The sequence below is a fragment of the Eurypyga helias genome, unplaced genomic scaffold (genome assembly GCF_000690775.1).
Source record: "Eurypyga helias isolate BGI_N326 unplaced genomic scaffold, ASM69077v1 scaffold44543, whole genome shotgun sequence".
Taxonomy (NCBI): Eukaryota; Metazoa; Chordata; class Aves; order Eurypygiformes; family Eurypygidae; genus Eurypyga; species Eurypyga helias.
Genome location: NW_010242657.1, coordinates 19972 through 36298, shown reverse-complemented (window position 1 = coordinate 36298; position 16327 = coordinate 19972). Strand labels below are relative to the sequence as shown.

Here is a 16327-nt window from a genome sequence, read left to right as displayed (position 1 = left end):
GTGCTGCGGGCTTCACTGGAAGTTTTAAGTGCCGAAGCCCGCCAGGATCGGGCTCTGGATGAGCCATTCAGTACCATGTGTGGTCTCGCATAGGCTAGTTTCATGCTTGCCTGCGGTAGTGGGAACTAGCCAGCCATGACGAAAAAAGAACATCGTGGGTCTTAAACTTGTGCTGGTGCTACTTCTGCTTTTAAAGTGAACACGATCTGAAAGCCCCTCTGCACTCAGCCTGTGAAAAGCACTCGGCATGTGCCGCGGCTTCTGAAATCTGTGGAACAACTTGCGTCAGTACGTGCTGGAGAAGCGAACCTTCTGGCATATCGCGCGCTCTGGAGTTAACCCATCCCTTACCATTGATTTTCTTCCTGGTTTTTTTCCCTTGGTGGAGCAGAGTTAGTGGCATGGAGTTGTCTAGAGGTGGGGGGAAAAGAAGAGCATGTAAATTTACTTTCAGGTCACAAGCCCTCGTTCTACTGGAGTGACTCACTTGACGTTACTAGTGTCCGAGATAAACCTCTCGGGTGCGTCATACAAGATGCTTATTATCGTAATTAGTCTGTCACAATATAATTATCATCCTTGGCTCAGCGACCTATCAATGTACATCTTACTGCTACGTCGTCTTTCTAAATGAATGTACCTGCGCAAGCCATTGTGGTCCAGCTTATGGCTGCGGAGCTGCCCTGGTCTCCCGCTGCAGGCATCCCTTCTCCTCATACAAGGCAGGAGGGACTGTTACTTGCTGATGCTTGTTGCCCCCAACAGCAAGCTGCTTTGCTTTGCAAACTGACTTCATTCTCGTTTTCTCTCCCCCGTGCGTTTTGCCATGCCCCTCTCTCTCGAAACGCCACATGCTGTCACTGCCTTGGTGCTGTCTTGATGGTGCCTTCTCCCTCGTCAGGAACTGCCACGTCTCCATCTCCACGCTTAGCACCGTCCTCGGAGCCTTCCCCACTCTGACTCTGCCTTCCCAGTCCAGAAGGCCATAGACAGCAGCGACTGTCCTCCCACTGTGGCACGCTGGGAATGGCCTGGCAGAGCGAGGCAGGCTGAAAAGCATGGAGGGGACGGGGCGGGCTCTGAAATCCATGTGGCTGTGAAGAAGCAGCCGGCTGAAGGGGTTCTGGTGGGTTGAGAAGATGGCTGGTGCCATGTGTACCTGGTGGTGAAGAGATAGGGGTGAGGTATCCCCACATCTTTTCCAACACAGCGGGTGAAGCTCATGCATCTGGCAGAGGATCAGCATGATGGTGCGTTGTGGTGCCAGGGATCAGGACCTCCTGTGAAAGGGATTGCTCTTGGTGTAAGATGGCAAGTGAAGTTACAAAGCAGGGGAAATTAATGAGGGGTTTCTGAGCCAGCAAAGCAAAGGTGGTGTTGGAGAAGATGCTGCCTCAGAAAGCCATTGCAGTTGAGCAATGAAAATTCCCCAAAATTCCCCACCCCCAGCTGGCAAATGAAATGCCTGGCAGATGCGTGTTGTGTTCCACCTTGTTGGCAGAGGATCTTTAATAGAGAATCGTGTGGCTTTCCATGCGCGTTGTAGAACGTGCAGGATTATTACAGGGGTTTGCATTGTTAAAGGAAGATAAACCAAGGTGCGTTTCATGGCCGACCTTTTTGCTGTGAATCCTCGTCTTTACAAGTACAACAGAAAAATTCATGATGCTGTGTCTGAGATAAGCCGAAGGGCTTCGAGTGAATGATTTGGGGTTTGTGTGTCTGAGCTGCAACCTGTGTTCTTGGAAGTCCTATTTGAGAAGCTAGCTAAAAATGCTTTCAGACGTGTTCTTAACAGTCATAGGAGCAAAACAAGCATTGAAAATAAAGCGACAGTTAAAATGAGCGTTGACAATGCAAAGCAGTAGTGCACGATTATAGTGTTGTTTTAAATATACCCAGTAACATTTTTAATGCATCAGAAATGGTTATCTAACTTCCCTAATTGATCTTGTAACCTGTTACGATAGCTGACTAAGAAAGCGAGGCTAACTTTGTGGAAGAAAAGCAGGAGTTTTACGCTTGTCCTTGAAGTTTCCCAAAAATAAAAGCCAAAACCTGTGCCACAAACACATTTCTTCTCTGAAATGCGTTTTGTTTGCTTTATCAGCTGGGTAAAGAAAAATGATTGCACAGGATCAAAAGAAATTGCTTAGCACTCTTTGAGGTTATAGCATCTGTTCAGAGAAAGGGAAGGGCAGGAGAAGATGCAACTTAGTTTTACTAGAAATGGAAGAGGAACAAGGGTTTGAAAAAGAGGTGTACACCCTTTTAGTAAAGTTGCTTCTGTTTTAAAAAGCTTGCTCTTGGACCTTGGGATAAGCATGACTAAGCTATGTGCTGGTGTCTTAGCAACAAAGCAGATGTGAAAACAGTGTTTTAAAATCTGGCTGCATAGAGATGATCTCTGCTTGTCTGAATAATGGTGTGCTTTCCTCAGGGTCAATAAAACTGCACCAGTCTAGAGAAGGACTTGCGTGGTGGTAGATAAACGTATTTAACTTGGTTATTTTCTTCTCATTCCTCTTGTTTCTTTACACAGGGAGTGAAGTATCTGTGCATTTTTTTCTGCTGATTCACCCTCGCAGAACTTGTAAGTTTTCTCTAAAAATACATGACAAAACCCCAGAAATCCCTCAGTACCACGATGCTTGTTTTACAAAGGGCTGAAAGATCTGGTTCAGATCTCTAACAAGTATTACACCAATGTGTTTTGTAATCCGTTAAGAAAACACTTTATTTGAGCCACTTTGGTTCAGACTCTGGTTTTTGTGTGTAAGGATTTGTAGGAGGGTTAGTATGTAAACACTCTTCTTCATTTGTGGCCTTAAGCTTCAGGAATTCTTTATTAAGTCTGCTCCTACTTTAGTCCCAGTTTATTCTTTATTCTAGATGCTGTTTTTGTAAATATTTTTGCTTGGCTATTGTGTTTGGGGTTTTTTTTTTGTCTTTTTTTTTTTTTTTGTTAGCCCTCTTCCCAGCCATTAACCAGGAGAAGATCTTTGAAAAGACGTACGAAGCCTGGTGCTTCAAGCACTGAAATAAATTCCTCACAGTGGGCCTTCAAAATAAAGTCCCGGTGTGCCAACTACCCCTGCAACTGTCTGCTCTACACTTCTTGAACCTGCCTGAGAAGGCCCTGCTGATCTTAGTAGTAGGCTGGCACGGTGGGGAGTTTGTGCCCTGCGGTGACTCTTGCCTTGAGGATACATGTACTGAAACTAGGGTGTCCCAGCCTCTCTCTTTCTCATCTCTGCTAACGTTTGTGAAACACTGATTGACTTGCCCTTGGCTTTAAATGTTTTGAGCCATTGAGCATAGCAAGTCTTGATTCCAAAAAGAAATCAAACAGGTTTTGTAAGAGAACTTGGATAGTGACCAGCTCTTTTCTTCTAGAGCTCACTGTTTATGTTGGGGAGAGGTGATGGTGGTGGTGGTGGGGGTTCAGCCACATCCTGCTACCAAGTTTTGTAGAGCAACAAGTAGTTGAGAGAGGCCTGGTAGGCACGGAAGGAAGTGCAGCACTGCTTTTCTCTCACATCACAGCAATATTCCGACTCATGCTTTCGGGGTGTGTGTGTGTATTTTTAGAACACGTTTCTTGCACCCTAGAAAGATTCCAGCGTGGCATTTGGTGTGAGGTGATTTGCCTTTTCATTCTGCATTTCTGTCGTGATTTTGGGGGGAAGGGTGTGTTGGGAAACAAACCATCCCCAGAAACACCCACCACACACAAGCTCCCCAACCCACAGCAAATAACTCCCTAAATCACTGAATTTCAAGACAGGTCTGTAATGAGAGGGCAGACAGCTAACAGTCGTTGTCCTGGACAACTTTTTGTGGCCTTAATGTTTAAAATAAATAATTTCTGTGAAAATTCTTTTGGGCAGTTTTTAAAAAAAAAAGAAGGAGATTAGAGGGAGACGTTTGCGTGTTGTCATTATTAATTGTTGGTTGGCTGCGTAGCGTTTCTGAAAATGTTCTACAAATCCGCTTCCTTTGTTACTAGAGATCTGGATCAGTTGGGAATGGAAATGGAAAGGAGGGCATTTGGGATGAATGTTAGTCAGTGTACAACTCGGCCTCTCCCTTGCCGTTAAATACAAGGAGTTAGGCTGAAAAACCACCTCCAGCGCTTGAACTCCCTGGCGCAGTACCAACGCTCTTAGAGCCTCGGTCAGAAGACACAATATTTGCATGAGTATTGTTTCTGTTATGCTGCAGGCATCTAAAATACTTGCTTTGGTGTCAGGTGGTTGTGAGCAAACATCATTACTTCTAATACTGAGACATTTTATCACTTAAAATAAAACTTGATGAGTAACCGATTTTTTTTTTTTTTTTTGGCGCTTTATACAGTCCAGATCTTCAAGTAAAATCAAATCATGATGCTCACAAGTAGCAACGTTGCTTGCTTTGCACACACGGTCTTCCACGAGCAAGAGGAAGCTGTCTGTGTCAGATTCTCACAGAACAATTTTATCTAGGAGCGGTTAATCACACTGTGCCCTCTGCAGAGGGAGGGATAGGTGGGGAACGGGAAAGGGAATTGGCCCTTCTGCGACACTGTTGTGTATCTATCTACCCTCTTCTTTCAAAAGAGGGGTTTGGGTGGTGGCGGGTGAGGGGAAAAAGGCAGCATCCCATATTGCATTTTGGAAGATTGATAAGGTCCAACTGAAAGCCTTTAACCCACTGAATTTTGGGACTGTGAGCTCTTAATTTGCTTCAGCTCAGTTTTTGTGAGGGGAAACTTCTGGTTTCTTATGCGTGTAATGCACGTTTACTCCTCGTAAGCTTGTTTAGTGGAGCTCACTTCCTCAGAGGAATGAATTGCCAGGGAAATACTGCAGGGATTCCCCTGTTAACATGTGGGTGTTCACTAAAGTGGCTCAAAAGCCTGTTTCTACTTCCTTATTCTGCCCCTACCAAGCATAGGAATCAAGCAGTTGCTTTTGAGACTCGAGGTGCTTCATAGGCATTAAAGGAGTGTTTTCCCTGGACTCTGTGATTTTACCTCGGGCTATTGACTTCTCCAGAAATGTCATCTCCTACAGAACCTGTTTCTAAAAAGTTAATTCTATAGAAATCAAATCTTCCCTTCCTGTCCTGTTCCAGCTAATTGCCTTAGGCTATGTGTTTCTGCGGAACTAACTTCCAACGGTCTGCTGTTAGTGGTGATAAAATAGAAGACAGATACCCTATTAACTGATTTAGGTGGATCTTCGTTGCATTTACATTGCCAAAGGAAAGAACCATCAAGATGCTTTCTTTTTAACCTTTACGGTATTCGTGGAAGTCTGACTAGCAACGAATGAGTATGTAGGTCTGGTATCGTAACTCTGGCCTCAGCCTAGTTTTGGGTTATCCAGTTACTAATGCGTAAGTTTAGGTACCTTTTACAACATACTGGTAAGGGACACTGTACTGGTTCTTCCTGTGGTGTTTTCCCACTGTGAAGATGATGCAGTTCAGGACTCAGCTTTAAGCTGGGAGATGTAAAAGCCGGATATCATGTAATAAATTGTCTTGAAGTAACTGTTCAATCCAACAAGTAGGCTGCAAATCAACACATTTCTCAAGTGCTTTCCTGTTACAGATGATAATCAACTGTTCTTTTTGGTGTCTGTGACACTTAGCATACAGCTAACTGGTCCTCAGTTTTAGTTTTCATGTAAATATGGTTTGTCCCATAACTTTGAAAATGAGTTTATAGACAACTGTGTCATCTGGAGCCAGCAGAGACCCCAGTACTCTAGGCTTGTGGAGGAACACTTTTCTCCTTTTCTCTGACTCAAGGTGGGGAGGGGCCGTGGTTCTACAGAGCAGCACTCATTCTAAGCTTGCCTATTTCTCTTCTTGTTTTCATGAATGCCCGTAAACACTTGATGGTGTTTCAGCAGACTGAGTGTCAGCAGTCAGGAAGGGCAAATAAAACTGGGTGAATGGAGTTCACTGCTAGCTATATTTAGTCCCTTGCAAAGGTGTTACGCTCGTTTGCAGATATTTTTCAAACCAAAGCATTGAAGTGTTTAACCAAAGCTTGTGCTAAACCATTGAAGTGAATTCACTGGTGGTTGGAGCTGCACTGTTGGTCAGATTTTTTAGAGAGAAAGAGAAAAGATGAGTGTATGAGAAGATTGGGAGGTTGCCAATCCAGCCCTAACCAAGTGTCATCTGGCTGAATCGGTTCAATCTCGGATAAGTGCCCTGCTGTTGAGCAACAGCTCAGCACCTCATTTGGCCTGACTTCATTTGTGTGAAGCTGCTTGTGCCCCCTGGGCAGACCTGAGCGCTGTGATTTGTTAGAACTTGGCCAGTGAAAATGTTATGGAGTGGCAGTCTGAGTAGAAATGCATTTGTAAGCCTTCGTCCCTCTTCACTCATCCCACATACTTGATCGTTTTCTTGAGAAACATAACATCCTGAGTTGATGTGCAGTCCTAAACCTTGGGATTTGCATTGTGCCTCGAGATTTTTCCAAATAGTTCACTCAAGTCTTCTCCAGCTGTGTTCTCCATGTTATATCCAGTGATGCAAGCCCTGCCTTGGAGAGGGAGTCCTGGGCTTTGGAATCCGCCTTTTTGGATATTTCAGCTTAGACATCATTGCCTTTGCAAGTTCCACAGGTGTTATCGCTTTGTTGCATCACTGGACCCCCTCCAGGTCTTGAGTGTTTATAGAATCAGCAGCTGCACTGCTGGGCCGGAAGGGAAGCTTCCGTTTATGTGGGTATTCCTGATTTTTGTGTGGCTGCTGGTGCTGGGCTGAGGTTTGTTTGTTTGGTGTTTTTTTTTTTTTCTTTTACCCTTGTGGTATAATAATCACCCTGAGAGGGGAAACATCTTGCATACAGGACATTGTGTTTCATGGGTGTTGAGCGCAGGGTGCTTTCAGGTTGGCCTCTGCCTATAAGCCTGGTGCTGGCTGTCCCTTAAGAACCGCTTTCCTCTGTCCGTGTTGCCCATAGTGATACTGTCAGAGAGCTTAAATGGCACGAGCACGCAAAGGCCACGGTGAGCTCCAGCGATGTTGAACTCGGAGGCGCTCCTTTGCACCTGCGATCAATTGCAGGCAGCCCCAAGGGCTTTGCAGTCTGAAAGGCAGAGGCGGGGTGAGCAGCTTGGGACCGGGATGCAAAGAGGTGATGCTGCAGATTTTCTGAGAGGATGAGAACTGCTGGGTTACTTTTCCTTCAGACTTACCCCAGTTGAAATGAAGAGGCATGTGTAAAGCATAATGAGAGTACAAACTGTAAGGTTCGTAAACGGAGTCTTTATCTCCTCCACATTTCCTCCTCTGCAGCTTTGAAAAGGTAGGCTGTAGGTAGGGGTTGGCTGACACCCTGAATAAGGGCAGTCAGAAGGGCTGCTGCAGTCTGAGGGGAGGAGACGTGAAGGAGCTGAAGAAGCCAGGGCTTCAGTTGAGAATTTTTTCATAGTGGGGACAAAAGGGAGAGATTTCAAGCTGCAAAGAAGAAAGTCGTAACATGAACTGAAATACAAACTTGCCAGTCATCAAAATAAAGCATTTGTTAACGCTTATCACAATGGATTGCCTAGGATACCAGTTTCTTCAGGTAGAGCAGAGAATAAATATGCCAATGAGTTTTGCATTTCATTGGCAGACACAAACTTTTACCTCTAAGACCTGTTATTCAGTTCTAAATTCTAGAAACAGCACTAAGTGAGATTTTTGGATACAGTTCTCTCTTTTGAAGTAATGATTTTACTAAATAGAGCACTTTCTTTATTCCCCTTCTGTTTTCAGGGCAAGGCATTTCAGAGAGAGTATCAAATTTATCCATGAGTGCCGGCTTACAGGTGAAGGCTGCCTAGTTCATTGGTATGTATGCCACTTGCTAAAAAAAAAAAAAACTTCTTGGGAGTTTATTTATCTTCATTTGGATGTTCATCGCTTTAATAAGTTAGTGTTTGCCTCCATGTTACAGTAAAATCCTCTTAGACTTAAGTGCAACCTCTTGTTTGAAGAGCCCCAAAATATTTACAAGTGCTATTAAAACTTCATGCTAGGACTTTTGAGTCACTGAGATGGGCAGCTGACTGGAGATAAAAGGAATCCAAGAAATTCTTCCTGACCTCCTCCATGAAACACTTTTGTAGGATTGATTTGACTAGTGATGTATTGTTTATTTCCCATTATTTTAATCACTATATTTCTAAAGATGATTTTCGTGATCCTAATAATGTGGTTAGTTTCTATAACAGCTATTTTGGTGACTCCAGAGTTGTTAAAAAAATTTTCCTCTGAAAAGAAATTGATTTTTTTTTTCTCTTCTTCTTGAAGCTGCTGAAGTATTCAAATGTTGCATTTGTTAATAGCAAGTCTCTGATTGGAGAGATGCTCCTGGGGCTGTAGAGAATAGAAAAGGAAATCTCACCCTGGGTTTTTTCTTGCTCTCTGCTATTGGTTGTAGTCTTCGTGCTGTATGTCCAAGTGGCATATCTGAGTCTATATCTGGAATCAGAGTCATCTCGTGATTTGAACACTGGACCTGTACCCCGGCCCTGAGCATAAATCCTCAGTTTGCTACTGACTCATGATAGGGCTGTGCACAAGTCATTTGGTCAGTCTCTGTGTACGTAAAGCAGAGATAACGTGTCTGAATTCTGATAGAATTTAAAAAAAAACCTGTGAAGCATTTCAAAAGAATGTTCTTGAAATGCCAAGTGAAAGAGTCCGGTACAAATGTATCTCAAGCACATTCTTTATACTTATCATAGTAGGAGTTGGCAGTTTTTAGTCCAGTGCTGTCAAACCGGTAATAGTGAACGATTCTTACTTTATCCCAGCGTTTCACGTGGGGAAACTGGAGTCTTGAGGGTTCAAGTTGGACAGTGCATGGATAGCAGAAAGAGGAAAAGAGCTCGAGCAACCAGACATATGTACTTTAACAGTTCAGTTAAAGTTCAGTTCAGCTGCCTGAAGTTGAAGCCTTTATTCATGGTGGAGAGGGAATGTCTTATTTCACTGCTCTGATCTCCATAGGCAGATGAAAGCGGGTGACTTATTCCTAGCTTTTTAAAATCCAGATCTAACTTTGAATGCTTGCACTGTCCCCTGCTTTTGTGAAGACTTGATACTTATTTCTTCCTTTCCAGTCTCATACGAATTACCACTCAGACCCCACTTTCTCTGTTGTGTCATAGATTTGTTCTGATATGTTTGAAAAAGCAGTTCCAAAGCCCTTTGCCTCAAATAGTGTAATATTTCTTCCTGGTGGCAAGCAACATGGGAAGTCTGCTGGGATGGTGGGAAGTGATGCTGTTAACCTTGATAGGTGAAGTACACCACTTTGTTTTTCATGCAGCCTTGCAGGTGTCTCCAGGAGTGTAACGTTGGTGGTTGCCTACATCATGACCATCACAGACTTTGGTTGGGAAGATGCGCTGTCGGTTGTCCGCGCTGCGAGATCCTGTGCCAATCCTAACATGGGCTTCCAGAGGCAGCTGCAGGACTTTGAAAAACATGATGTTGATCAGGTAAGTGAACTACAAACAAAGGAGCTGCCAAACACAACCCCAACCCAGATTGTGGGCTGCTTCTCATTATTTTGAGGCCTGGGTGGTTTATCTGACCCCCGGTTTTTGCTTTGAGAGTGGCTTCTTGGCTCCACTGGGGAGGTGCGGGTAGAACTGAGGGTATATATAAGGGAATGCCGCATGGGAGGGGAGATGAAGCACAAAATCTAAACACACCTCCTGCGCGGCTGTGCTCTCAGTCCAGTGATGGCTTCATGTGTGTTAAGACACGAGACAAGACTGACACCTTTAGAGGAGTAAAACTCCAGAGTGAGTTGCACAGAACGCAGCAGAAAGACCAACCTATAAGTACTCGTTGCATAAAAGTAATGGGCTTCCCCCAACACATTCTTTTGGAATGGTAAAGAGGAAAGAAATCATAATCAGAAATCTTTGCTATCCAGGAGTTCAGCTAGGTTCTCATTATGACATAGGTGACGTGTTCCCCCCCACCTTCCATGGCTGAGAATCATTACATTTTGTGATGTGTAGAACAGTCTCAAATCTGTCCCTTTTTTGTTTCTTAGCCTTTGAAGGCTTTGTAGGACGAAGAGAATTATGGGAACAGTAAGACTGCGAGGTGGTTTTCAGAAAACAAAAATTAGTTTCTTACCCCTAAAAAGAACCATCCCACGCAAAAGAGCTGCTCCCCGTGGGTGATCGGTGACTTCCACTTATGTTAACAACCGACTCCAGCCGTCCCCTCTGTTTTCCATTGCTCAGCGTGTTGCTGTTCTCTGGGCTTTTGTGCCTATTGTGCTTACTAAAAATCAACAATAACAACAGAGGCAAACCAGAATCGGAAAGCAAAATACACGAGGCAAAGGATGTTATGGGTTTTTTTTTTTTTTTAATTCCATCCATGTCATTCTGCTGCAGAAAGCTCGGAGTTTAGAAATTACCATTTGTTTTGCATGCTGCAGTTCACAACTGTAAATATTTGCCTTTTTTTTTAAATATTTAACTGAATGTTTCCTGGATCGTTTGGAACTGGTGTAAATGGTAAAGTAACTGATTTTTAAGAGACAAAAGTCAGAGGGGGACTTTCCAGACTTGTCTCCTTCCTCCCTTACAGTCATTTCTACTCTAATTGGTCTGGGCTAACAGCAATGACAATTAAGGCTATATGCAAATAGCCTGATAAAGACAGTAACGTCTCTCTTTTTTCATCCACCATGGACGGCACATTCTGCCTTTTCTTCACTGAGGAGGAGGCGGTAGGTTGCAAAAAGACATATCCACCTGTAGTCACTGGCTGGGCTGTAGTTTCCTACTGTCTCTTAACAGCAACCACATCCTTAGCAGGTGTCTGTTTACACACCTGATTTCAGTGGAATAATGCCATCTGCCAAGGGTGTGAACTTTTTTCTGATTTCAGTGAGTGTTTTGCTGCGCCAGTATAAGGTGGTATCCTGTGGGGTTTCTGGAATGGGGTCCCTTAGATCTTGGTCTTAGAGGAAGGGGTTTATTCACCGAGGTCACGACATGGTTTGCACCGGTTCCAAACTTCCACGTGGTAGCCTGAGGCCTCAGATTTGACTCAGGACCTCACGATCTTTCAGGAATGGCAGGGAGTAACTGTGGCGAAGTCTTGTCTCCCAGTGTCAAAGTAAATGGTCCTATGGATAAAGCTGTCTGTGAGCCCCAAGCAGAAGAAAATTGTGAAAGTTAAGGCTTGAAAAATGATGACAGGAGTATTATCCCTACTGGGACAGAACAGTTGGGGTTTGTGTCTACTCACTGCTTCTGTAGAGAAGAGCAACAGGATCATCGGGAATGGCTAAGTGGGCTCAAATTATTCAGCTGGCAAAGACATGACAGATAAGGTTGTGATAAAGCTTTATAAAGTTGAGCGGAATGGAGTGAACAGGTTTATTTCCGCTTCCCTGTAATGTGAGAGGGAGCTATCAGTTGGCATGTCCCAGTCAAGGAAAAGGAGGGGGTTTTATACACAATATGTACTTACGGAGCTTGTTGCCATCCAGACATCTTGTAGTAAAAAATTGTGGATTCAAAAAGTGATCTTAGGGCAGAAAAATTAATTTGTTGATACTGAACACAAAGGTACTGCCTCAGCCTCCAAAAGTGCCTGAGCGGAAAGTTGCTGGAAGCTGAGGAAACGACCAGGGAAGAGGTCCCAGCATTATTGCCTGATCCTTTCCTTGGCATTTACATCTGGTTACTCTCATACCAGGATTCAGCAGGACCTGGTGCATCTGTTACCACGTACCATATTCAGTCATTCACGTCAGTAATATATAAGGTCATATGCTATTGCTTTTAAAGCTCCTGCACTTCTTTGTTCTTAGAAGATACCTTTCCTGAAATCTACAGTACATGTTTTTACTACTGGTGCTTGTAGACTCGTGATTAAAAAAACCCAAACATATGAGTGGTTCACTTTCTGATCTTCAACCCTCTCGCAGCCTGTTGTGGCTCGGGCAAGTTGGCTGATTGTGTTAGCTTCCACGCTAATTCATCGGCTTGCGTGTATCTGTAGGAGCATGGGAAGGGGTGTGTGCTTTTAAATCCAGGATGTCCTTGCTCAGTGGGTATTCCTTACTCCATATTACTCCAGCCAGCCAAGCTGTTACACAAGTGGGTCACTTTAGGGGATGTAAGGCGTCTCAGTGATTTCAAATGTGTGTTCCTCTGCCTACGTATTCTGTGCTGCAGTTGAAGGACATGCAATATTTGGAGTGCTTTTCTTTAAACTGCTTGTGTTCTTACAGGCCATTGACATTCTGTAGGGCAGGAGTGTGTATTACTTCTGTACTAGTCTCATGATGCTGTTTAATTATGTTTCATCTGTATGTTTGATCTCTACAGTTCAGGCAGTGGCTGAAAGAAGAATATGGGGAAAACTCTTCTCAGGATCTGCAAGAAGCCAAAAATCTTCTGAGCAAATACAAAGAGCAGGCAGAATTGCAGCAGAATACTGGGGGAAGACAGTGGAATAACAACTTCTCATCCGTGCCATCTCTCTCATACAGCAACTACACGACAGAGACTTAATCGTAGGAGGTTGATTAATTTTTTTTCTTTCTACCTTTGAAAAATATCTTGCTGTAATTTCCACCCCATCTTCAGGACTCTCAGCAGTAATCATGCCAACAGTTGATTTGTAAAAGCTTCTTGATGAAAATGCTACATTCTGTGTGTGTGTATATGAGTGTGTTTGGCAGAGTTTTATAATTTGGGCAGGATCGAGCTCTCTCTACGCTCAGAGACTTGACCCGGTTCCTGTGGCTGGACCGGTTTGTCAGCCAGCCACGGCCGTTATCCCCGTATGCCCACGTCACCTGGCAGTTGCTGTGAGGTTAGCTCAGCTCCTTTCGTTGTAGGCTAGCAAAGGGCTCCGAGATGAAGTCTGGTGATTCACGCTGTGGCAGTTTGACATCTCTGCACTGTTGATGTGGCCAAGATGTTATATCACCCGGAGAAGGGAACCCAAGCCTGTGTCTCGGCTGCTCCTGTTCACAGTCCTTTGGCGAGTAATACCGCGGAGGTGGGCTTGAGCTTGAACGCTAGACTGCAAGCTGGAGCAGGTGAGATGTGGGTAAGCGTACCTTTCTACCGACAGCAGCATGTAGGAGAGAAATGGGGCAGACAGCTCTGAGTAATAACATCTTCAACTGCCACGGTCGTGCTTGCTTCAGTGCACGTGCGACAGAGCTGTCGGGTCGAGCTGCGGCAGACCAAGAGCGCCGAGACTGTTACCACAGCTCAGCTGAGGTGCAGTGATTTAAGCCACGGTCCCTTGATTGTGCGTCTGATCTCGCGACGTAAGCTTCTCCGGAGAGTAGGTTATCAGGTCTCCAGTGCCGCTGAACTTCATTCCCCATGGAACACGTGCCTCTTCAACACACGCCCCTGCGCACGTGATCCTTTGTCTCCAAAGAGTGGGCTCGGTGTGAGTGCCAGCACCTGTTTCTTTGCTTGTGCTGTGGTTTGCTCTTTGACTTCAGCTACCTCAAAAATGCTCTTCTTGTCCTTGTGGTTGTAAATGCAACCGTGAAAATTGCCTTGTGTAATCTTCATCTGACACCGAGTGAAGTAGGCGGGTGTGCGTGTGTGCGGGCGAGCATGCGTGTGCATCTGTGTTTCACACGCGTCTGTCTTGGAGGAGTTTGTTTTCTTTTAAAGTTGCCCACATTTCTCACTGGTTCCAAAACTGAGTTGTTTGAATTCAACTTTCTGCCGTTTTAAAACCACTACATCTATGTTTTGCTGTGATCAGATTTGTAGGAAGGCGTTTGTAACGTGTGTTTTAAACGAGGTTAAAACTCGGCGCCGTACTCCACTCTAGGTAACGCTGTGTGTTTCTGGGATGGAGCCATCGCCCCACTGAAGTGTATTCTAAGAGTTCAACTTCAAATATGTCGCCGGGGGTGCTGAGCGGTGTATTGATTTCTGATGGTGCAATGGGGAGTGGCACTGATGCCGAGATCATCATGGTTTCTTGTCTGTTGATTCAGAGGATGGAAGGCCTACTTTTTTATTTTTTTTCTTTTGAAGATTTCAGAAGATAAAAAATACCCCCCAAACAGCCTGGATAGAAAAACAGAAAGGAACCCCTCGTTTGCTTGAATGTGGTGCGTGTCACGCTAAAAGCTGGGCGCCGAGCGAGCAGCGGTCGGCATACTAAATAGGCTGTTGTCTCTTTCAACTTCTTCCGTACTCTGACCTCCCATCCCTTCACAAGATTCCTCTCCATGTGATTTCCTGCTTGCTTTGGGTGGCAGGGAATTCTTGGGATGGGAGCGAGGTCGTTTGGAGTCAAGTGAGCTCAGTCTGTTAAATACCTGTTGTTAAGTATCTTCAAAAATTCTACATTATGGCTTGTGAAGTACGGATCTTGCATGTCAGTAATTGCCAAAAAGGAAAAAAGGGAATGGGGTGGAACTGGCCTGACCCTTTCATCCGAGTCCAAGGTCTGCATCAGGGTTCTCGTTGCACCAAGCGTACTGAACGCCGCGAGAGCAGGATAATCATGTCTGTGCTGCAGTAAGAGATGCTATGGGGTTCGAGAAAGGTGCTGGAATTGACTTTGTTTTCAAGCTTGTAGCTAAATGATCCACTACCTATTTGGTATATCCAGCAACTGCTCTGCGTTGGCCTGGTAAGAGAAGGATTTAGCACTTCTTGAAGATGTTGATCTGCAAATAACTGGCTGTTTAGGCTGTTTAGGAATTCCAGCGCAGCAGTGCCCACGTCGACGGTCCCCTCTGTGCTCCTAGGGCGGACGTGGAAATCGGAAGACGCTTTCCTCGGTAACAGGGTCTGACGTGCGCTCAGGATGCCAGTCCATTCGCCCAACCTTTTACTCATGAAGGGTGTGTGGTGCCACTTCAGCCTGCCCCAAAGGGCAGCTTTTTCAGAAGCATTCTGCCTGTGCTCTTGCAGGTGGTCAGTCAGTCCGTCCCGCAACCGACTGCCGACATTACGTGTCCCGTAACACTTTGGGCGCTCTCGTCCTTGCGGTAGTAACCCTGCGAGTGCTGGGAAGTTGGCAGTTCTATGTTCAGACAAATACAAGGCAGAATGGGAGACATCTGTTAAACGTCCTTGTGTCCAAGATTGTTCTGTACTGTATTTTTTTAGTAGTTTGGTTATCCCCAAAGAGTCAGTCCCACAAATAGTCATTTTTTGAAGAACTGAAGTCGGCTTTGGGGACGTACAGCCACATCGATGTGCATTACGCTGCAGCTCAAAAGCAGGTACAGGGTAAGGCAGGAAGACGGAGGGAGTGCCATGTTGTCAGCTTCTCTCTTTTGAAGGCAGAAGAGGTGTTGTTCCCTTGCTTCAACGTCTTGTTTAGCGGTGCGGGTGTGCCACGTACTGCGTTTAAGAGTGGTAAAAGGGCAACAGCAGCCTAAGGAAACTTCGATCTGGTTTGTCCATGTAGGGAGCGGAATGATCGTTCCTTTGTTTTCCCGCCGAGTGCAGAAGAGGGAGTAGCGAGAGTTCTCACCTTTGGCCTTTTAGAGAGGGAGAGGAGCTAACACAGGCTGAGAAGGTGACATGGTTTGTCTTCCAACCAGCCTTTCAGTGGCAGTTTGTAGCACTTTCCAGCTAATCCAGAACGTGACTTAGACCCCGGTCCGTCCTTTAACAGTTGGCATTCAGAGTGTAGCCGATGCATTCGGTTATTTCATTTCTGTACTTTAAATCATTGTCCTCATTTTGATGTTCACTGGAAAATGTATAAAGTTTATAACACCTCATTGGACATCCAGATTTGAAATGTATAATCGATTTTTTGGGAGCTAAACTCTATAGCCATGTGAGATTATAAGCAACTGTTTAGTGTTATACAATGTAGGTAATGGGTAAATGCATTAGTATTTATTACCCTGATTTTTAACCTGTAAAGAGTTGCTTCCTTACTTTTTGTGGTTGAGTGGGAGGATATGACAAATCCTCTCTCTGTTTTTTAAGAAGGACAGTAATAACATTTGTTGCTATAATGGCCGCTGCCTATAAAGAAGTCTGAAAAAATTTTACTAATTACTTCAACTAGTTGGAAAACTTTGAACCTGGTAAGCTTCTTGATTCTCTGTCTTCCTCTTCCTGGGCATCTTAGTGAAGCCTTGATTGCTTTTTCCAAATGTTTGTATTTAATACGTTCTACAATTTTTTTATAAATAAATGTTCACACCTGAGCTGCTTGTGTATTTCTTGAGATCAGTTAAGCGCCTGGAAGGTTTCTGCTCACTGTTTGTATCCCTGCAGGTACAGTAAGAGTACAAGACAAACTCCTTGCGGTATTTAGATTACTTTTT

General features: G+C 44.6%; 1 protein-coding gene across 1 annotated transcript in view; it reads left to right on the top strand.

The window, feature by feature from the left end:
• LOC104507766 (dual specificity protein phosphatase 22-like) overlaps nucleotides 1-12557 on the top strand; it is a 32127-nt gene extending 19570 nt beyond the window's left edge. The window contains 5 exon segments of the mRNA XM_010149148.1: nucleotides 2543-2563; nucleotides 2565-2593; nucleotides 7771-7845; nucleotides 9332-9503; nucleotides 12372-12557. Of these exon segments, the coding sequence (XP_010147450.1) occupies nucleotides 2543-2563; nucleotides 2565-2593; nucleotides 7771-7845; nucleotides 9332-9503; nucleotides 12372-12557 (483 nt within the window).
• Nucleotides 12558-16327: the final 3770 nt, after the last annotated feature.